We start from the raw sequence: 24263 nt of genomic DNA, 5'->3' as shown, positions 1-24263 counted from the left end.
CTGTATCCTGTCTCTTTGATGCACAGAGGCAGTCTAGTTTCAACACTGTCTCTGCTGGCAGCCCCCTGCACGTTTAGAAGACCTCGAGTGGGGGTGGGATAGAGAGATGTCAAGCCTGTGTGAAGGGGAGGGGAGGATGGAAGGAGGCGGAGGAAGGGAGGGATGTTGGACTTGTAGGGGAGGGGGAGGACTCAACTGCAGGCAACCCCTACCACTGGTTTGCCCTGGGTATTTTGCCAGGCTTGCTCAGTGGTAGCTGTACCCCTTGTTTTAAGGGTTAGGGGTTGTGTTTGTGGTTGGAAAGGACATCAGGATGGGTGTGTCTGGGATGGGAATGGGTATCAGGTTTGTAGCATGGATGGAAAGGGGTTGTTGATTTTTAACTAAAGTATTTATATACCACTTTTGTTATCCGAACAAGATCCAAAGTGGTAACAAATATGCAGAATGAGAAGGGGTGCTAGAGTTTGTGTGTTTGGAGGTTGCAGGCAGAACAGGCAGGGGTAGAAGCAACTGGGAATTGCTCCTACTCAGTCTACCCTAGACCACCAGGGATGGGTTAAGTTAGGCCTAGGAGGAGGACCTAAGGGGATATGGGGGTCTTCAGGGAAGGGGGTATGGGTCTTTGGGGTGGGGGCAGGATGGCTGCATTTTATCTTTGGGGGTTTGGGAGCTGTTGGCTCTGGAAGAGTCAAGAAAATCTTCAGGGGGAAGGGAAAGCTTTTGCATTTTCCCCACAGTGGCTCTGCAAGATTTGTCACAAATTGTGTTATTGTGATATTGCAGTTTGAATCCCATGGTAAGCTTATTGTTGTGAATGACCAACTTTTACCACAGCTTGGTAACTTCCCCCCCCCCCCCCCCCTTTAAAACTGTATAGTCAGTGACATATTTAACTGGGTATGTGCCACTGCATACCAGGATACTTATAGAGTAAATTTAATTTACCTACTCAGTGGGGGTTTGCCTCTCTGTGTTTGCGAATCACCAAAGCAGAGGTGCCATTTCAAGCATCACTTTGAAAGAAGCACAAAAAGCCTTCTGAAGACAGGGAAATACTTTCAGTGCCTGAATGTAATTCGCCTTGAGATACTACTGAAAAATGTTTGAGCTAAATCCATTAAAAAATAAAATAATAAACCTCAGACCCAACTTTTCAAAATGACTCAACCAAAATTATTTCTCCCTTTATAGAGAGAAGGAATTTAGTCATTGTTGGGGGTATTCAAGACCCAAAGAGCTAGGACCCATTCTTTGAAATAAGTGAGACTGTAACCTGGAGTTAAATATAAAACTCAAATTTTACTTGGCAGGTCATCAGTGGCCCATTGTCAGGATCCATTTTGAGTCCAGAATTTATCCTTTACAAAACCAGAACACTGTACCAATGATTTTATGGTGAGAATACTAAAAGAGAACTTTAATACAGTACAGGAATGTAAGACCTTTGAAGTCAGAATGATTAAATATTTTGACACCCACCAGATAGGACTTAATAAAGATCTGGGTTTTCTAGCCCATTATAAACCATAGAAATTCTACTGCTTTGTCACCCTCTTATCACCATTCATATCTCCCTGTCCCTCACCCTGTTAGACTGTCACTGAAATGTTTTACATATATATACTGTCATCTATCAACATTTGCTTATTTCTGATCTGACGCAGAAGGGCTACCCTCAAAAGCTATTCAAAAAATGTATGAAGTTAGTCCAATAGAAAAGGTATCATCTTATTTTCTTTTCTATGTTTTATTTTATTCTATTTCTATTGAGGGCCCTTTGTGGAGAACCTGCTCCCTCGGAGAAGAATGTGCATGCTGAGAGATATTAAGGGACAGGACTGGGAAGAATTTTTTTTTTTGGGGGGGGGGGGGAGCTCCTGGGATGTGAAGCCAGTGATGGACCATCCTGAGATTGGGACACTCCACCCCTATTTACAATTTAATATGAAAAAAAGAGTATTCTTGCTCCATGGGTAACTGACAGTGTTCTAAAAGTTCAGAACAATTGTTGTAGGTCATTGTTACCAGATCTGGGGAATTATTTATTTTATTTTTGTTACATGTGTACCCCGCACTTTCCCACTCATGGCAGGCTCAATGCGGCTTATAGGGGGCAATGGAGGGTTAAGTGACTTGCCCAGCGTCACAAGGAGCTGCCTGTGCCTGAAGTGGGAATCAAACTCAGTTCCCCAGGACCAAAGTCCACCACCCTAACCACTAGGCCACGAAATAGATGAAAAAAAAATTGCCTTCATTTTCATATAGAAAGTATCATTCCCTGAAAAATTAGCAGATCTTGTATGAGGGTATCTCCAGTAACTTCTTGGGGAAGGCAAAATGCTCAAGAGGCTAAAGGTGGAGCCGATAATAGCAGGAGCACCTTCCTGCTCAGTTTAAGGGACAACAAACACATTTTTTATTGGACTAACTGTACATATCTATGACTGGTTTTCAAGAGCTGCTCGCCCTTTATCAGGTCAGTTTGGAGAAATTAAACATAGTTTTGAAAAGCTAATTAATGAAGTATGGAATCGGGTCCATATTGGCCCTTATCTCCACTGAGCAAATATGATGTTTGCGACCCTTTCTAGTCCTTTCAGCCAGAAATGTGGTTGTAAAGAGGGGGGTGGGGTGTTATTCTTAAATCCAGGTTTCAGACATGCAGACGTGCCTTACTGTGCTTTAGGACCTGCATTATTGGTTCAGCGCAGCTTTCTACATTTTCAGATGCATGTTCCAATTGTCTGTTATGTATGTGCATTTTCCTTTACCTGTGCTGATGAGTAAAGATTCGTGAGGCAGATTGCCTGACCTGCTTCTCACTATGCTGAAAATAGCAGCAGAGCCTCCTTGCTAGATGCTCTGTATGATTTCTTTTCATTATCTGCTCTTATACCAAGTGGTTCATATCCTAGCTAGTATTGCTCACAGCATAAGAAAAGGAGCCCTTGACTGGAGCCATGTAGATAATAATCATCTAATCGTAAGTCACCTGCTCAGAAGTCGTATAGCCACAGGAGGGGGGGCCTGAGCCTCCCCACATTTTGGGGTCAGTCCTCCTAAAATTGTGGCAACATCTGCTGCTATGGTTGGCAGAGGTCCCCAGGCCCTACCAGTGGAAGTGGTCTTCCACCAGTAACCTAGCAGTCGGCGGCACTTTCTATGGGCTGATGCTGCCATTCCAGCTCCCCTCCCCCCCCCCAGTGCATGCTCGGGTTTTGGTAAACTGGGCATGTGCGGGTGGGGGGGGGAGCAGTGCTGCGGTAGCCCATGGAAAATGCTGCTGATTTCGGGATCCTTGCCAGCTTGGGTATTGGAATCTCGGGAGGGGGCACAGACAGCAGGGCAAAGGTGGAGAGCGGGGGGGTGCAGAACAAAATTTTGTACACACACCCCCAAAAATAAAATTCAAGATCTGGCTACTCAATGGCTGGATCTGGCTACTCAATGGCTGCTCAGGGAACAGTATACCTTCCTGCTCCAGAAAAAAAAAAAGTTTGCCAGTGCTGCCTCTCTGTTCAAGTCCAGGATCCCATGTCTCACACTATTCGAAAGGGCTCCGCTGAGTCCGGCACTGAGTTGAACTCTAGCACTGAGCTGAAGTTCCTCTTGCTGAGCTGGAGGGAGGACAGTATGTACTAGTTGCATTCCATGTTTTGACTCTGCTCATTCACATTGGGAGTATGCTGGAGTAGGTATCCTGACAATAATGAATTCACTTTTAACGTGAAGCAAGGATTTATAAAACCAGAAAGCATCAAAGGGGACAGGGTTTCTGCAGTCATCAGCATCTCATCATGAGACGGAGTCCTCCCGTCCCACACCCTCAGCATCATTGCCACAAACTTATTGTGATTTAATAGTACAGTAGGCCAAGAGGGAAGAGGCTGTTACTCAAAGGCCTCCTGAGGTTGAGGACTCTTACTGAACAGAGCTAATGAAAAACTGTGTTCTAAAAATGCAGTGGTATTGCAGATTTCAGACATATCATGACCCTTGAAAGTAGCATGCATGAGTTATGTATAAACCTGAAGAAGATGGAGCTGCCAAGGGTGAACCATCTAAAAGAGTGAGATTTACCGCATGAAAGAGTGAGAATGAAGGCCAGAAAGTGAGATCTTTCAGACAGTGTGTCCAGGATATAAATCTAGAAAGACCACTTTGCAAATAATGAAAAAGCAGCATAAAATGAAATGTGCTTTTCTTTTGAGCCTCTGAAAAGATACAGATTGAAGGCAATTTTATTAAAATCAGTAGGCTGAAAATTTCTCTTATGTGCATTGGTTTCAGAACACACGTACTTATAGGTGAAAGAATTAGTGTCATGGCAGGAGGAGGCCAAGTAGGCAGGAAAGTATGATCAGTTGAAATCCTACTGGTGGTGGCCGCTTGTAAAAGCAATGATCAGAATCAGAGCACTGGTACTGAGGCTCTAAACATTAGTGAGAGCCTTCGAATGAGCGTGACAGGTTCCTAATGAGTGAGAGAAGGGGCTCAGACAGTGTGAGAGTGAGAGAGCCTTCAAATGAGTTTGTGACACACTCCTAATACGTGAGACTTGGCATCTCTGAGAAGAGTTGTAATTAAGTTACGTGGCTTACAGAGTTTTCCCCTAACCTTCAGTTGTGGTCCTTAGGTCCTTAATTTAAGCCCCAAACACACACTAATGACAAGGAGCCTCACATGACCCTTTTGAATCAGTCTGTGAATCTACAAGCATATGAGCCTCAAAGGGAAGGGAAGTGCCAAAAAGCATCCCTGGACTGGATGCCATTTTCTCCACCAAGTGCTCTCAGCATTCAATCCATTCAGGCACCAGCATTGAATATCCGGGCCTGAATGGATTGAAGTTAGCTGCCAGAAATTATGCATGCACCAGACGATATACAGATCCTGAACGAATAAGAGCAGCAGATCAAACAGCAGACCAACAAACATGGATGAAAATGGCAAAGGCTTTAATTGAGCCACATGTACACTTATGCCTGTCGTGGCCACGTTTCACGAAAAGGCTGTGATAGAGGCAAAACTGTGGGATAAAAAAGCAAAATTATAATCACATACCAATGATAAGTTTAAAACAAAAAGGATCATATAAATAAATAAAACTACAAACTTATCTTTGCATAACATGCATAAAATAACTTACAACAAATCATATAAAAATCATAACAGAACCAAACAAAAACATGCAGAAGGAATCACATAAAAATTGGTGAAAAAATTCAGGCAAAAATCAACACGGGTCACTAGACCACCAAAGCAAGTAGCTAGGAGGGTGGGGGGTGAGAAGGGATCAGAACTTATTTCAGGGGGGTGGGAGGAACGGGCAATGAGCTTCAGGCCACAACTTTGCCTTACCCTTCACTACCAATTATAATGTTCTAGTACATATCGTGTTGTCATTGCAAGTAGTAGACCATGCCATACTTTGTATTGTTGTTTGAATATTTTTACTGCTCTAACTGCCTCCTGCTCATGTTTGATCTATTCTTACTGTACACCGCCTTGAGTGAATTCCTTCAAAAAGGCGGTAAATAAATCCTAATAAATAAATAAACTGACAGCTATGTGGGTGCCAGCCAATATTCAGTGCAGGCACCTGCCTAGCTAACTGAGCAAATTTAGGGCTGCTACTTATGTGGTCCTACATGCCCAGTTAGCAATATGGGCACAGGCACTGAATATTACTAGCACACATAGCTTCCAGCGACTCCCTGACTCCGCCCTTTCGCGACCACTTTTAACATGGCCAGTTAGAGTGACCAACCTACTGAGTGCAATTTAAGTGGGCAGGAGCCTTGCTCATTTAAGGGGTCATTTACAAAGGTGTGGTAGCATTTTTAGTGTGCACTAAATGCTAGAGACGCCCATAGGAAACTATGGGCATCTCTAGCGTTTAGTGCCCGCTTAAAACGCTAGCGTGCCTTTGTAAAAGGGGCCCTTAAATCATTTTGAATACAGGGCCCTTAGAAAATAATTATATAACTGCCTGATCAGTGAAGTGTACACACATACAGTATTTTCAGAGTAAAAATAGGAACTCGCTTCCATTTTGAAAAGGAATTTCAGAAAATACTATTTCCACAGTTAAAAGTACTGTTTTATCCACAGTTATGAGTGCAAATAGTAAGACACAATATAAAGGAGAGCTGCTTACTGAGGGTTTTGCTCAGAAAAGGTGGAGTGATTAGGCAAGACACCGTGCAGCTTATCTCATGGAGGCAGAAAACCAGTGCATTTTTTCTAGCAAAAAAGGTGCCAGTACTCAAATGCCAGGCCGCCCTTCAAGGGTGGGGTTATCACTGAGGGACCCACCCCACAATGGCCAGGCCCCCTGCAAGCAGTCGCAGAATTGGTGCGTAGAGCCCAGTGGCATTCCTAGCCTCGATGACACCCGGGGCGGATCGCCGATGCGCCCCCCCCCCCCGCAAATTGACACCTCCCACCGGTGAAATGACACCCCCCCCCCGGTGCACGCCACTGGGGGGGGTGCCGCGGCGCGCGCCTCTCGGCTCTGAGTTTGCTACGCTAACTTCGCTGGTTCGCTGCAGCTCCCTCTGCCCCGGAATAGGAAGTAACCTGCAGCTCCCTCTGCCCCGGAACAGGAAGTAACCTGTTCCGGGGCAGAGGGAGGGAGCTGCAGCGAACCAGCAAAGTTAGCGTAGCGAACTCGGAGCCCACAGGTGCGCGCCGCGGCACCCCCCAGTGGCGTGCACCCGGGGCGGGCCGCCCCCCCCCCCCCCCTTGGTACGCCACTGGTAGAGCCTGAACTCTTTCATTAAAACTTGGGGACCATGGGTCAATTTTAGCAGACAATGGAAAAGGTGCCGGTACTCAGTACCCCCAAGTACCCCCTCAAAAAAAGCCCTGCAGGAAACTATTGGCCTAAGTGCCTGCAAAAACCCCTTGGAGGATAATGGAAAGAGCCTATCTTGGTAGAAATTGCATCATTTGACTCAGCTGTTGTAAATAAGTTTATACCTCCTTGGAGCATGAAAATCCAGACTATGGATGTAACCAGGAAAGAGTTACTACTGTATTGTGTTGCCACTTGCTGAGTAGGGTTTTTTTTTTTTTTTCTCTTTTTCTATTTTGTCTACCGTGGAGTCTGTTGCTTTGAGCAGGGCTGTGGAGTCAGAACACGAAATCTTTGACTCCAACTCTGACTCCTCTATTTTAATACTATCTGACTCCGACCCCAACTCCTACTGATGTTTTTTGTTCTGGATCTAAAGTACTGGTAAATGTTACTTTAGATCCAGGACAAAGATATGTATGTGAAAGTATAAAATGATACATTTGTCGTATATTATAATATTTCTTTATTTTGAAGCTGGAGTCGGATTCGGTACATTTTTACTGACACCAACTCTGACTTCACAACCCTGGCTTTTAGTTTTGTTTTGAATAAATTAGCAAAATGGAACCATCACCATCTGCATTAGACTTTATAATAAATATATAGTAATATTTATAATAATTTATAATACATTCTCTGGAGTCTGTTTGTCTTCACTATATAGTAAGCTGTATACAGTCTTTTATATTTGTCTGGATAGTGGTTGGTAGCACTTTAGAAATGATGAGTAGTTGCAGTATGAACTGAGATGAAGGCTCTGTATGACTTTCAACTTGGATGTAGGAGCCAGCTATTTAGGGGTGGGTTTAACATACCACAGAGGGGGAGGTCTCCCTATCTAGTGGATGAAATACCTAGAGGCTGGTCTACTACAGCAGTGTGTTTCACTTTTTCAGGAAGATTGGACAATGTTTGCAAATAATACTCAATATTCATTCTTGACTAAGTATTCTCAAAGGGTCTATTGGAATGAGAATGTGTTGAAGAAGAGTGTGGAACTCGATTGTGGTCTTCCCCAATATTCAGTACTTTCCCCATTGTTGTTGAATTTATATCTGCTGTGGATGTTATTGAGAGTTTTGGGATCTCTTGTCATTTATATGCGGATGACGTCCAACTTCGGGTTGAATTAGGCAGTCATCAAGAAGAGGGTGTGTATTATGAATAAGTGTTTGACTGAGCTATTTGCTTGGTTTAAGAGGATGGAGCTGAAGTTAAACTTGAAGAAAACGTATTATATGTGATTTTCTTGAAAACAGAATGTATTAACAGTAAAACTAGTATTGGATGGGATTTGCATCACTGAAAAAAAACGTTGATGAAGAACTCAGAGGTTCGGATTGATAATAAATTGGAATTCAGCTGAAGCTTTTTGGGCTTTCTTTGCAAGTCTAAGATTAATCAGATGGTTAAGATGTAGCCATCTTGATTCATGCCTTTGTTACATCCAGTTCAGACTATTGTAATGCACTTTATTGTGGTTTGCCCAAATATCATATCAAAAGATTACAGTTAGTACAAAACATAGCAGCAGCACATCTACTAACAAATAAGAAGTCTTTTGATCATGCAGTTCCTTCTTTGAGAGAGCTACATTGGTTGCCATTTGATTTTCAAGTGCATGTTTGGTGGTCTATGCTTTATGTTAGAAGGTCCAGCATATTTTAAAAAGTTGTTGGTATCTTGTGAATCACCTGTTATGCTTATCATAATATTTATTTCAGATTCCAAGTGGAATTTGATTATTATATACTTCTTATTGTATTTCAGGATATATGGGTCAAAAACTGTAGAATAATATTCCTATCGATGGTACATATCCAATGTGAAACGTTTGAACGCTTGCTATTTTCAAAAATGTTTGGTATTTAAGAGTATGGGAGGTTTTATTCAGGGATAGGAGAACTTATATAAGTGAAGAAGTCTATAATTTTATATTTTCATTTTTTAGTATTGTGTATTATTATTGCTTTGTTATATTGTTTATTTTGTAACTCATTTTGAGCTTGCTGGTATGTCCTCAAATAAAGAAAAGTAGATCTTCAGAAGCATATTATAACTCAAAGACCTATCCTCCAATGTATTTTATGTGCTTCTTGTCTATCTGTCTGTTTGTCTTTATTAGATCCTAAGCTCGAAAGAACAGGGACTGTCAATTACAGCAGTTGCCAAATTTGTATCCAAGCTTAGGTTTCCTACTGAGGAACAGCTCAAAACTAAGCAGTGAAGATCTCAAAATCGTATTGTCATCCTCAACCTAATAATGATCTTTTTTGTATTGACTATGCTTAGTTTTAGTTTGGTGATGCTATCTGCTGCCCCTCTATGGTGCGTTTTTGAACACTGGGTCTAGATATAAAATATTAAGCCTTACCAGAAAGCATGCTTTAGACTTCATATTTCTTTTTGCTCTGTTATGTTCTTCTCCTAAGGTTACCCTCAGAGTCTTCCATCTTCCCCTTACTCTTCTGAACCTGAAGGGCAAAAGCTGCCCCCGTCGGGGGCTTTTTCATCTGAGTTCCTGCCCCACGGAGGCCTTGGGAAGATCCAGATTATCCTCTGCAACACGGAGGGAAGTGGACAGCAAGCAAGCAGGTAGAGGTGGCATATGGGAGTCAGAGGTGGGGGGGGGGGGGTCCATTGGTATCATTTTTAGCTAATTGAATACATTCAGGCTGAGATTCAGAAAATCTAGCCACCTATATTTTCCTAACTAAAAATCCACCCCCACCCCCAAAAAGAGAGGGCCTTAATGTAGGCAGCTAAGTTTCATTAGATTCCTACATACCACAAAAAACTTTATTAACTACCCAACTGGAGTCCTTCATTACCAGGCAGAGCACAATTCCAGAAATTTGGGCCAAATGCCTTCCAGACCACTCCAGACTTCTACATCACTTCTGAAACTCCTCTAACCTTCCTCAGACTTGAAGTTGGCCCCTCACCTCCTAAGTGGGAACTGGAAGGTACAACCTCTCGGTTCCCTAGAGCTTGAACCACATCCATTCTCCAAGCTCTCTCCTTGTGATTCGTGAATTACCTTCTATTCTCTGTTCCTACCCTTGGAGATAGACTGCTACATCACTCAAAATGCTTCACACTTTCAGAAACCTCCCCTTACCAGAAAGCTCCCCTCATTTAACAAATACACAGAAGAAACCTAGGTAATCACTCTAAGGGCCCTGTTCACTAAGGTGTGCTAGAGTTTTTAGCGCATGCTAAATGCCAGAATCGCCCATATGTTCCTATGGACAACTTTAGCATTTAATGCATGCTAATCATTAGCGCACGCTAAAAATGCTAGTGCACCCTTAGCGCAGCTTAGTAAACAGGGCCCTAAATTTGAATCTGTATGTGTGTTTTGTATGTATATTGATTGAACACCACCTGGAGAGTGTACTGATTTCATCCTCAGAGAGGAAGTTTATAAATAATTTTAAATAAATAAATTAGCATTTTACCATTTTTAACCTCATCTATCTCTAAAGTCACTGAATTGATTAAAAAAAATTACCTATACAGTGTAAGCCCCAATGCCAGGCAGTATGCCAAATTTCAGAACAAAAGTCTATCCTCAGCAAGTGAAAACTGCAGTTTTAACATAGGAGTTCTTTGAGACCTATAAATATTCAGAACTTAATTTTTCTAGGACAGAATCATAAAGAAAATCCAGGCTGCAGCTTGCACTCAATAGTGGTAAAGTACTGAACTCCTCAAGGGGAAGTTGCATGTTTTGGAGTCAATAATGCCTTCAGACTTTGGGCAATAATAATTCTTTCTTGATCCCTATTCCCTTTGCCTGAAATCAATATTTTTCACACTGCATCTTGTGGCCCGTTCATATTTAATTTGAAAGGACTTTTCGGTATGATATGATTCTAAAAAAAATATTTAGTAATGAAAAATGAGACATAAATATGCCAGTCATGGCTAGCTAAGTAAAAGTTTGCCTGCTACAGAGATTTTGAATGGTGGTATCTTACCTTTGAGCCTTCACATGACTCGTAAATCTTCTCTCCCTGTGACATAATAATATCACCAGTGTGGACTACATCTGTTCCTTGGTTGTTTTTAGCCTACCTTCCAGGCAGAAAATGGGTTATGAAGGTCAACAAATCTGTGTGTATCTGTCTTGTCTCTAATTCCACCCCCATCCCCTAACCTTCAAAATAACTTTTGTGTTTAGTGTACTATTCCCACACAATATTCTGCAGATGTCAGAGTTCAACGGTAACCTGGAAGGAGTTTTTTTTTATCCACACGTGTGGACATGTGACCTAGGAAGTCAGCTCTATTAATTCTGTCTCAGGTTTCTTGTTCAGTATTCTATGTCTTGGCCCAGTGGTTCCCAAATCTGGTCCTGGAGGCACCCCAGTCAATCAGATTTTCGTGAGACAGAATTGCATGCAGTGCCTCCACTGCATGCAAGCCTCTCTCATGAATATTCGTTATGGATATCCTGAAAACCTGACTGGCTGGGGTACATACAAGACCAGGTTTGGGAACCCCTATCTTGGCCAAATGTTTCACAAGGACTCTGATCACTCTTAAAACTTTGTTCATTTTGGTGGTTAGGCGAGCCCCTTGGAGAGACACTGGACTTTACAGGGGTTTGGTTTTGTTTGCTAGGCTCTGAGTAGAATAAATATCTGCTTTGGAGGGAGAGATTTTACTATCCTTGTTGAATGGGACAGGGGAGGTCATTAGTAGCACAACTTTGTATTATTTTTAGTGAAAAGTGGTTATATTAATTTCTTTTTAATAAAGAGCTAAGCTCTGGAACTCTATACTGGAGGATGTGGTAACAGTGGTTAGTGTATTTATTTATTTATTTATTTATTTATTTACGGTTCATTTCTACCCCACATTTTCCCACAAATGCAGACACAATGTGGCTTCCATGAATTACAAAAGTTGAAAGATACAACACATGAATTTAGCAGTAAAATAAGGATAAAACGATAGCAGCAATTAGGATGGCTAAACAGCAGAATTACTAATGGAATACACTTGTTCAAAAAGGTACGTTTTCAGCAGCTTCTTGAAAAGAAGGTGGTCAGCTTGCGATTTTAGGTACAGGGGAAGAGCGTTCCAAGTCTTCGGGCTGGAGTAGTGGAAAGTAGAGGCAAAAAGAAGCTTGTATTTAACACCCCTGCAAGATGGATAATGCAGTTGTAAAAAGGTGCGTGCTGTTGTGATGGCATTTCTAGGTGGGAGATCTATGAGCGGAATCATATATTCCGGTACTAAGCCATAGATTATTTTATATGTCAGAGTGCAGATCTTGAATGCGATTCGTTCTCTCACAGGTAGCCAGTGTAGATTGAAACGTAGGGGCTGCGCAGAAACCAAGCGCGGTTTGCCCAAGATGAGTCTTGCAGCAGTATTCAGGGCAGTCTGGAATTTCCTCAGTAGATGCTCCTGGCAGCCTGCATAAAACCCACTGCAGTAGTCCAGGTGAGACAGAACTAGCCAGTGAACGAGAGTGCGGAAGAGCTCTCTGATGAGACAAAACCTAACACGCCGCAGCCTCCACATTGCATAGAACATCCGCTTGGTGATCTGGGTTTAAAAAAGGTTTGGACAAGTTCCTGGAGGAAAAGTCTATAGTCTGCTATTGAGACAGACATGGGGAGGCAGCTGCTTGCCCTGGGATTTGTAGCATAGAATGTTACCATGATTTGGGTTTCTGCCAGGTAGTTGTGACCTGGCTTGGTCACTGTTGGAAACAGGATATTGGGCTAGATGGACCATTGGTCTGACCCAGTATGGCTACTCTTATGTTCTTACGTACACGACATTGAAAAAAAAATGTCCTTGTAGATAGGACACAGATAGCTATGCACAAAGGTTTAGGTATCCCTGGTCAAAATATATGTTTTACTGAATCTGTAAGTGAACAGAAGCCGACATAACCTCTACAAGATACAAAGTTAAACACCACATCTTTCTGTAAATTTTAATCCAGCAAGCTGCATCTCTGAATTTTTTATTAGATCTGATCATGAAATGGCCTAATCCAAACAGCAATGTTTTACAAGCTGTGGAAATGACAAGAATGTAAGTTCAAAATATTATTCAAGTGAATAAAAATAAAGCCAGCCTGATGGCCTATTAATCATGTACATGTCACTATGAGAGGAACAGGAGGTTCATATCTCAATTTCTTATGTTGAGTGGGAATAGAAACATGACAGAGATAGCACCTTCAGCCTTGCTGATAGAGAGGTCCTGTAGAGGTAATTTATTGTAACCAACAGGTTAAAAATGATTTTTCAAAATTTTTAGGCTCCTGGGGTATAGTGATAGCTCCTTGGATCTGGGAAAGTGGGGCCCATTTTGGCAATCTCGGAATGGGGGTCACACAATTGGCATGATTGCTGCCATCCTGGGCCACCTGGGAGTGTAAGAAGGCTGGCTGGAGGCATCAAGAAAGGCCCTGGCTTTGCAGAGGCCTAGGGTCGGGCCACAAAGGTCATCAGCATAAAAAATAATTTTTAACCTATTGGTAACATTATAAAGTCGTATCTAGGTACTGTTCCCCCAATATTCAGCTGGTAGCAGGCAGTGCTTTGACTGCCCATGCCCAGCGTTCAACCCGGATATTCAGTGCTAGGCCGTTTCCGGCAACCAACATTGACTATCCATTTTTTTCAACGCCGGCTAGCACATAAGTACTCAAATTGATATTCAGACTTATGCGACCATGGTTTAGTGGACAACGATAGGCCTACTTTTTATTCAGTCTTATTTGTCCACTAAGCCTGGCCGCTTAAGTTCCAAATATCAGGACTTATCCGGTCATGCCCCCAGCCTTGCCAGCTTTATTTTCAATTCATTTTCAGTGGCGATAACTGGTTAATTGCTGCTGAAAATGACCGGTTATCCACTGAGAAGTGAGTTAACCAGTTGGCGGCCGTTCCCGGCCGGTTAACTCACTTTGAATATTGGTTGGTGTGTGTTTTCACACACCTATTTTAAGTTTCTTTTACGAAGTCTAGTACACCCCTTCTTGACTTTATAAAATACTAATGTGAAAATACTAGTGTACGCAACTAGGCACAAAAGAACATATGTACATGTAGACGCTAGTGCTTGCACAAGCTCAAAGTATGATTGTTAGCATGTACTTCCTGTAAGTATGCACATAAATTAAAGGAATATGTGTAAGTGTAGACTCTGCTCATGCCCCGCCCTTGTGCATGCTCACAGTGAAAGTATATACCATAGAACTTATGCACAATGTATTGTATAATATAGTTTTATTTAAACCACCTAGATGGCTTACCAGTAGGAGTATATCAAATAAATATGGAATTTAAACTTGAACCTACTTTCACGCTAGTCAGTATATTATAAGATGTCATGTATGCATGTCAGTGGCTAGAAAACTGCCATTCACGCATGCTCTTACTGTCTGAAACTAGGCCAGCTCCTTATAAAATTACCCCCTTACCCCCAGATTTTATATATCATGCCTAGAGCTCCGCACTGAAATCCAAGCATATTCTATAACAACATGCATAACAGCATTTAACAAGCAATAATGAGCACTAAGTACATAAGTATTGCCATACTGGGAAAGACCAAAGGTCCATCGAGCCCAGCATCCTGTTTCCAACAGTGGCCAATCCAGGTCACAAATACCTGGCAAGATCCCAAAAATGTACAAAACATTTTATATTACTTATCCCAGAAATAGTGGATTTTCCCCAGTCTATTTAATAACGGTCTATGGACTTTTCCTTTAGGAAGCCGTCCAAACCTTTTTAAAACTCCGCTAAGTTAACCGCCTTTACCACATTCTCTGGCAACGAATTCCAGTTTAATTACATGTTGAGTGAAGAACATTTTTATCCGATTTGTTTTAAATTTACTACATTGTAGCTTCATCGCATGCCCCCTAGTCCTAGTATTTTTGGAAAGCGTGAACAGACGCTTCACATCTACCCGTTCAACTCACTAATTAACAATAATTAGAATTTAGGCAGACAACTTGAGCGTATTCTGTAACACAGTGCACCTAACTTCTAACGCGCACGGGTAAAGGGGGCTTGGTTATGGGCAGGGACGTGGGCATTACAAAATTTATGCGCACTGTTATAGAATATGGCCCTCTGCGCCTAAATCTGCCTGCTGGGATTTATGCCATGCTTTCATTGGTGTAAATGGAGGTGCATAGATTTAGGTGCTACAATTTTGCCTAAGCGAATTCTATATAATGAGCCCAAATCTAGGCGCGGCTCATAGAACAGGCTTAGGTAGAAATGTTTTCTGCGTGGATTTTTTAGGCACCATATATAGATTCCCCCCCCCCCCCCCTTAATGACTTTGCTGATCAACTGAAGAGCAGTATTGAAATGAACTGTGGCCTAGATACTCAGCTGCAATTGGAGACACTGGTACCTGGCCTGATTAGGGAGAGAGGAGGAGGTTTGACTGAATATGAGTAGGAAATCCTTTTGACTGAGAGTAACAAGACTATAGCATTGTGACTTGAGGGATCTCCTGCTACAAGATGACTGGGTCCTACACTAATAATGGCACCATAACCTGACCATAAATGATACAGGAATAGTACCAAACAAGAAAGGAGTAGAGCAATGGAACCTCTCGCAGCTGGTGTTCAAAATTCACTTTATTGGAAACTAAAAGAGTGACCCGACACGAATCGTGTTTCGGCCCTACCAGCCTGCATCAGGTGTCTAGAAAATTGTCATCCAATAATGTTCCTAGATAGGTCAGCAAACGGATAGAATATCCGCACGATCGTCACTCCAAAACGTATAAAGTACACAGAGGAGTATATTCCTCAGGAATGGTATGCATCATATTGCTAGTCTCTAGGGACAGAACCAGAATCAATACTAGGAACGATCATATTGATAGTCTCCAGGCATGCGATTGTAAGAAATGAATGGGAGGAAAGAAAGGTCATGAAGGGGTCAACTTGTGAAGGATTTAGTTGACTTAAACTTTGGGAGTTAGGAATCCAAACTGGCATCTTTGAAAATTGACAAGGGCTGAGAACCTAAATATGGGGAACGGATAGGGGCAAGTTGGGGCAAATAAGTTAGGATCCTGTTAACTATGCATTTTTCCATAAACCCAAAACGGGAGAAAATCTTCAGCAAACAGACCTCTTTGATTTCTAAAGGTCCCTTTTACCAAGCTGCGGTAAAAGGGGGCTTGCAATAGTGTTGCCGCGTGTTTTTAACACGCACCGAGGTCCCCTTTTTTAAAGAAAAAGGAAATTGCCCTGCACTAATCACAGGGATTGGCGTGTGTAGGGTTACCATATTTTGTCCCCCAAAAAGGAGGACACATGTCCCGCCCCACCACACACCCCACCCGCCCACCCCTTTCATGCCCTCGCTCCGCCCCCTGTCACATTTTCCCCTCCCCCCTGTCACACACCCCGTCACCCCCCTCCCCTTACCTTACTACTGCCCTGGTGGTCTAGTGACCTCTTCGGGGCAGGAAAGAGCCCCCTCTTTCCTGCCTGGAGCGCTGCCCTGCTTGTATCCTTCCTGTTGGTGATCTCGGCGCCGATTCAAAATGGCTGCCGAGAGTTGAAGTCTCGCGAGGTCACGTCAACTCTCGGCGGCCATTTTGAATCGGCGCCGAGATCACCAACAGGAAGGATGCATGCAGGGCAGCGCTCCGGGCAGGAAAGAGGGGACTCTTTCCTGCCCCAAAGGCGGAAGAGGTTACTAGACCACCAGGGCAGTAGTAACTAAGGGGAGGGGAGGCTAGCAATCTGCCCGTTTGTCCGGATTTCTGGACAAACAGGCAGGCTGGCGGGTGGGCCGTCCTAACGGCCCGCCCACCAGCCTGCCCGTTTGTCCAGAAATCCGGACAAACGGGCAGATTGGCAAAACCCGCCCGGTTGCCTGGACATGTCCTCCAGAAGAGGACATGTCCGGGTAAATCCGGACATATGGTAACCCTAGGCGTGCGGCCATCTCAGGCAGGAGCCCTTACCACCACTTATTTAGGTGAAGATAGGGGCTCTTGTGCTAACCCAGTGGTAACTGGGCAGTGTGCAGCGCTGCCCAATTACCGCCAGGTAAGCCCCGGCACTACAAAAATACAAAATATTTTTGTAGCACCGGAAGTGGCATGTGCTGGGGGTGGGAACTCCTGCTGGGCTCCTGTGGTAGCCCAGAGGTAGTTCCAAATTGGTGCGTGGCAATCCCGATGGTGCACAGCAAGCCCTTTGTAAAAGGGCCCCTAAATATAGACAGATAAATAGCAAACCCAAATTTTGGCATCTCAGTTCTAGGTGTCTAATGTTATAAGAATTTTCAGCCAAGAACATAACATAAAACATGATTGGGGGAAAAAAAATCCATGCAGCCCATCTAGTTGCCTATTCAAACAATATCTTCGTTATCCTCGGAGAACCTGTGTTTATCCCATTCTTTCCTGAATACAAATTGGATGCCAGCGATGGGATATTTTATATTTTTGATGCATCTCTACTACAGCAGACAAACAAGTAAACTGTTATAATCGTATTTAAAGACTCCGTAGGTCTTTATCTGCCATTATATTCTGTTACTATGTTAAAGCAATTTTATTTTCAGTTGGAAAGAACAGCTGGGCTTTAGGGTTGTATCATTAATACTCAATAGAGTAGGTATTGTTGAATGGTAATTGACTACTCGATGGTTAAAGCCTCTCTAGAGGTGAAACAGAAGGTCCTGAGGCTCCACTGAGACCTAAAGACTAGCTCTGGTCAGCTCTTCTATTTTTGGTTTTTGCAAGATTCTTTGTTAGGTCTTCTTGCTGTGCCACATTTCCTTTCTTCAAGGAGCTTATTTATATTCCAAAAGTACCAGTCTTCTGTTTTAATGCTGCTATCTCTGGGGTGGGGGGCTCTTCCTGTTGCGAATCTGATTGGCCAGCAGGCCACGGTGGACTCGTAACAATCCATATTGCACTAAACAAATCCCATTAACCACCGTTCTGCAATACGCTAGAAGCGTCTCATAAAACTTTATCAGGTGAGAAATGGCTTGTAATATACTGCTTTTTATGGAGTATAATTTACTTTAAAACACTTCCACTTTTGTTCACGGCAGATGGCACAAACCTGTCCCTCAGGATCGCTGTTTGACTGCTCTTACCAAAGGAAGGATTTCCTGTTCCATGTTGACGTGGTGGCCCTACTTATAGCTTAAAGGGTCTTGAGATATGGCATCAAGCGAAGACAATATATATATTTTAAAAAAAAACTGGGTATTCCATGTTTCCAAAATAAAAGCATTCATTGAACCAAAGCATACACTTTACCACCAGATTTATTTTAGAATAAAACTCATGGTCCAGGTTTGGGCTTCATCAAGCACTTTTTCTTTGGAATATGGGTGCCCAGTTTTTCTGCTTTAGTCACTGATTCCATTTGCATCGTGAAGACTGAATAGAAAGCAGGGGGGAAATGTGTTTTAATGAAGGCCCTCCCCACACTTTCCAAGAGTTTAGCTGAATTTTATAGTTCTATTTGCACTTTAAATTAAACCCTTGCCACATATCCTACCCCATAATTACAGACTGCAATAGGAATTTAATTCACAATCCTATCATAAAACATGGCCTAGTAGTGATTTACATGCACATGTGGGCGGCTTTAGTTATGGCTCCATACATCTGCTCTGATTTCCTCATGCTGGAGGAGGTGTAAATCAAATGGAAATCTCTGATATCACAGAGACCACTTTAATGAAAAAAAAAATGCAGCAAGCATACTGGATTTAGCAGGCCGTTTTTGTGGACCTTAATTAGAGCACACAATGGGGCCGATATGCAGACCGCGGGAGAGAGCCTGGCTAACCCCCACGGTCGGCATTCAGTCCGGATATTCAATGCCAGGCCATTTCTAGTGACCAACATTGAATATCCTATTTTTAGCCAGTTTAAAGTTAACTGGGTACATCTGTAATCAAAGATAGGCAGCTAACTTTAAACTGCCTAAAGGTACACCTGCTATTTAAGTGTGTGCTACACATTTGCTTGCACCTGTAAGTTGAGAACATATCAGTGTGTCAGAATGCAGGGGTTTTATCTCCACTGAAATCACATCAAATAAATAAGAGATTAACAGCAAGGGATGTTTTGCTTGCTGGTGACTTTTATCAGTTAGGGAGAGAATCTGTTTCCAAACAGGATTGCCAATGCTGTGCTTTTGTGTTTGCCTTCCATACAGTAGAATGCTAGTTCCAGGATGCGTTCTGACCAATGACAGTTCTCAAATTCTTCCCGGGAACATCTTAACCAGTTTGGAGGATAGCCTGAAAATCGTTCTAGTAGAGTTGAGAAGGTTCCAGTGGTACCGACTAGAGCTCTGAGTGGGTGGATAAGTAAAGCCTTTGCTTAAAGACCAAGGGGGGCATTTCTATAACTATAAATATCACAAATTTAGTGCCTAGATGCAGTGTTCTGAGTGCTAATTCTATAATGATATCTTGGCATTGCTGTCTTTTGGCTTGCTCCCTCCTTATGGAATTCCCTCCCTGCTCCCATTCATCTAGAATGCTCCTATCCTAAATTTAAAACACTTTTTTGAAAAGACCTTCTCTATCCACTAAGGCCTAGACACCTCCCGTGGAATCCACCAGCCCTCTGGTCTGTCATCTATTTTCCTGTCCTCTCTCTATTCTCGTCCTCTCTCTTCTCTTTTTCGATGTCCGATCAGATTTTGGCATTCTTTTGCTATTTTCTCATTTTGTTAAAATTTTGTACATCATTAGCTTTCTCATGATGAAAGGTAATTAACTAAATCCTAATAAATCAAATCAAATCTATGTGCCTATATTTAGATGTGCCCAGTTATGCAATGTCAATAGCAGTCATGAATGCGGGTGCCTAAATGTGGGATTTTAGTGTGTAACTTACAGTATTCTGTAAGATATGTGTGCAAATTTTGGAAACACCCATGCGCCTCCACCTGGGCATGTCCCTTGCGTTTGTAAGTTAAAGGAAGTTTATTTATTTATTTGGATTTTGCTCACACCTTTTTCAGTAGTAGCTCAAGGTGCGTTACATTCAGGTACACTGGATATTTCTCTGTCCCAGGAAAGCTCACAATCTAATTTTGTACCTGAGGTAATGGAGGGTTAAGTGACTTGCCCAAGATCACAAGGAGCAGCAGTGGGATTTCAACCGGCCACCTCTGGACTACAAGACTGGTGCTCTAACCACTAGGCCACTCCTCCACTAAAAGTTGTGTGCTCAAGTTATACAATACCACTTAGCACCCAATTAGCACTGATGGTACATGTGTAACTGTAACAGTCACATGCATGCTAATATTCTATAACTTGCGTGTGCACTTAGCACGTAAGTGCTAGGCATCAAGGGCTAAATTCTATATATGGCACTTAAAAAATCCATGCAGAAAACATTTCCACCTATGCATATTCTATAAGCGGTGCCTAGATTTAGGCAGAGTGTATAGAATATGCTTAGTCGATATCCTAGCGCCTAAAAACTATGTGCATCCATTTATACCAATGAAAACGTGGTGTAAATCCCGGCACATAGATTTAAGTGCAAAGGGCCATATTCTATAACAACGTGTGTAAATTTTGCAATTAAAATTTAGGTGCAGTGTGTTACAGAATACGCTTAGGGAGGTGTGCGTGTAAATTCTAATTAGTGTCAATTAGTGCTCGTTATTGCTTGTTAAGTGCTGTAATAATGCTAATTGACTTGCTAGGCCAATGATGTTACGTGCGTTGATACAGAATACGCGGAATGCTAGAATCTAGGGGCAAGTCATAGAATGAAGGCACAGGAGTTGTTCAAGGATGTACTAAACATTTTTAGCAGTTTATTTGGACGGTAGAGTACTTGGATGTATCTTTAGCAGTGTACTGAACGGGCTAGATGGCCTTCGTCTGCTTTTTGACTCACAGCTATTTGAGGGGGTACTTGGGGGTACTGAGTACTGGCACCTTTTCCATTGTCTGCTAAAATTGACCCATGGTCCCCAAGTTTTAATGAAAGAGCTCAGGTTCTACACACCAATTCTGCCTTGTCATAGATTCTGTGACTGGTTGTAGGGGGCCTGGCTATTGTGGGGTAGGTCCAGGGCTTTTTTTGTGGGGTTACTTGGGGGTACTGAGTACCGGCACCTTTTTCATTGTCTGCTAAAATTGACCCATGGTCCCCAAGTTCTAATGAAAGAGCTCAGACTCTACACACCAATTCTGCCTTGCCACAGATTCTGTGACTGGTTGCAGGGGGCCTGGCTATTGTAGGGTGTGTCCCTCAGTGATCACCCCACCCCAAAGGGTGGCCCTGGCATTTGAGTACCGGCACCTTTTTCACTAGAAAAAACACATTGGGTAGGTCCCTCAGTGATCACCCCACCCCTGAAGGATGGCCTGGAATTTGAATACCGGCACCTTTTTTGCTAGAAAAAACGCACTGGCTATTAGACTCCCAGATGACATCTTTCAGCTGCAGTCTGTACTAGTCTAGTGCAGATATTGTGATTTTGGTTGATAGATACCTGACTGTACATAACATATTGTATGGCTTTGCAGGTTTGGTCCTCCCTTGCTGATGAGAGAAGACAGAGCTATCTCCTGGGAGCAGCTACAACAGTGTATCCTCAGCAAAATGCGTTACCTGATGAGGAGCGAGGCACAGGTGCAGGTCAGTCGGACACATCTGCAGAGGGGTATAGTAGGAAAACATGAGCTACAATTCCTATGGGTTGGCATGTTTTCAAAGCCTAGTTAATTTGGAAGCTTAACCCCACATTCTATATACAGTGCCCAGATTTGGACATGCTTCCAAGATGCTAACAACCAATTGAGATTAATTGGCGCAAATTAGGATTTGTGCACACATCTAGCTGTTCGCTATTCTATAATGCTGGGTGCCTAAATCTCATAGTGTGCTGCAACTCAACAGTGGGCAGGACCATGGGAGGGGTATGAGTGGGTTAGGGGCATTCCAAAAAGTTGCATTCAGTTTTATTGAAAAAGGGGTCTCTACGCCTAACTTCGGCACTGGGAGTTACAGCAAGTTTCAGCAGGCGTAAGTCTGGCACCCTGAGTTGGGCATGGAAACCAAGTGTAAATGCTGGTTCACAAGCTAGGTGTGCTCAGGCAGTATTCCATAATTGCACATATAGGGCAAGATTCTATATAAGGTGTCTCATTAATCCGTGCGATAAACATTTCTGGCTAAGCATATTCTATAAGCAGCACCTAGATTTTGGTGCAGTATCTAGAATACGCTTAGTTAATACCCCAGTGTCTAAGACTATGCGCCTCCATTTCTACCAACAAAAATGTGGCGTAAATCCCTGCATGTAGATTTACTCACACTGGGCCATATTCCATAACTACGAATGTAAATTTGGGAACGCCCATAGCCATTCCCCTTTTGAACAGCGCGCATTGGAATTTAGGCACAGTTCATTACAGAATATGCTTAGCGAGTTGTGTGCGTAAGTTCTAATTATTGCCAATTAGGGCTATTTATTGCATGTTAAGTGCTGTTATCAATGTTGATCAGCTTGATAAGCCTATTAAGTTATGCGCGTTGATATAGAATACACCTGGATTTCTGCGCAGAATCCGGCAGATAACTTTTTGCAATGCCCCTGACATTTGCGCCTGTAACTCTTTAAACCGGAGCCTGCAAAGGCCTCTCCGGTACTATGTAACAGGGGCGTAGCTACGTGGGGCCACGGGGGCCTGGGCCCCTGTAGATTTGGCCCTGGACCCCCCTGCCGACGACCCTCTCGACCCCCCCCACCGCCGTCAACCCGCCGTCGCCTACCTTTGCCGGCGGGGGACCCCAACCCCCGCCAGCCGAGTACTTCTTATTCCTTCGTTCTGTTTCTGAGTCTGACGTCCCTCACGTACAACGTGCAGGACATCAGACTTCACAGAAACAGAATGAAGCCCTGCAGATCACAAGGCTTCATTCTGTTTCTCTGAGTCTGACGTCCTGCACGTTGGTCAGACTCAGAAACAGAACGAAGGAAGAAGAGGACCTTGGCTGGCGGGGGTTGGGGTCCCCCTCCTGCCAAGGTAGGCGACGGCGGGGGAGGGTTGGCGGCGGGAGGGGGGTCGAGAGGGTCGTCGGCAGGGAGGGGTCAAAGTTGGTGGTGGTGGCGGCGGCGGCGGGGGGTCGGCAATTGCGGGGGGTGTTGACAATGGCGGGGGGGTCAGCGGCGCTGGGGGGTGCTAAAATGTGCTCCCTCACCTCTGGCTCTGGACCCCCCTCCCGCCGAAGTCTGGCTACGCCCCTGCTATGTAAGCCACATTGAGCCTACAAATAGGTGGGAAAATGTGGGATACAAATGTAACAAACAAATAAATAATTAATAAGCCCATAAATGTTAGTACCTGCTTAATAGACTTACCCCCAAAGTGCATCTGCATTTTTTTGCAGTGCAGCTAACACGTTCTGGGTGTATTTTCTCTATATTAGCTGCATGGGAGGATGCTGGGAATTCCCCCAACAGTTAACACAGATGCTTCACTATGTCCTTACAGTAATTTGGGTAATTACCATGTGGTAGCTGCAAAACTTTACCGCTCTTTAGTAAAAGATCCCCACAGTGATATGCTGCAGCTCAAGGCTTCCTTTAATAGGCATATCAGGACCTGTTGGGATTGCCAATAGCTCAGTGTCAAGCCAACACACCATTCCAGCTGCTTTTACAAAATGGAGATTGTACAAATGGGGATTCGAAAGAGATTCATTTGCAGGGCACTGTATGGATCAGTATCAACACAAAAAGCCATTTGTCTCCTTTTTTGCTCTTAACCAGCTAGTGTAATAAAAATGCCATTTTTAATAAGTAAGAATAGAAGAATATGTAGCAGGCTTGAGTTTTTATTACACTTGCTGCGTGCTGGTATGTATTTATGACTTTAGTGGGAAGGGGGAGTAATGTCAGCTCTGTTGGGACTTTCCTACTGCTGATTGAAGTCATATTATTAAGTGTTCCAAAATATTATAGCAGCCTGGAGCGGCCAATTTCTGGGGAGAGATTTTACCCAGTTCTGGCTCTTCAATTTTCCTCCCTCCGAGTACATTCTGATACCTGTGGTGATGATGTACAATAGAAAGAACAGCATTAACATTACTGGATTGCAGTGCAGTGCTGTTAAGTCGCTGGACAGCTCCTGCAAGTCAGGCTACCTGACGGTTCTCTTACACAAAATACATGCTCTGAAAGCAGCTCACTCTTTTGTTTTCAGAATCTATAGATTAAATTTCTGCAGTGACATTAGATATCTGGTTTCTCACTATTACTGTGCTGGCCCAGTGGTTCATGGGCAGGTCTGCATGCTGCCATGGGGATGGTTCTCGATTTAATTCCCAAATCAAGTCCTCTGTACCCTAGATTAGCTGGGAGCTGGGG

General features: G+C 43.2%; 1 protein-coding gene across 1 annotated transcript in view; it reads left to right on the top strand.

Annotated features, from left to right (window-relative positions):
* Positions 1 to 24263, top strand: part of USP43 (ubiquitin specific peptidase 43) — a 523315-nt gene that overhangs the window by 428129 nt on the left and 70923 nt on the right. The window contains exons 7-8 of the mRNA XM_030208099.1: positions 9298 to 9460; positions 21418 to 21529. Coding sequence (XP_030063959.1) covers positions 9298 to 9460; positions 21418 to 21529 — 275 coding nt within the window. The remainder of the gene's footprint in view (positions 1 to 9297; positions 9461 to 21417; positions 21530 to 24263) is intronic.

The sequence above is a fragment of the Microcaecilia unicolor genome, chromosome 6 (assembly GCF_901765095.1).
Source record: "Microcaecilia unicolor chromosome 6, aMicUni1.1, whole genome shotgun sequence".
Lineage (NCBI taxonomy): Eukaryota > Metazoa > Chordata > Amphibia > Gymnophiona > Siphonopidae > Microcaecilia > Microcaecilia unicolor.
The sequence above is the reverse complement of the archived record's forward strand: the minus strand, read 5'-3'. Positions and strand labels throughout refer to the sequence as shown.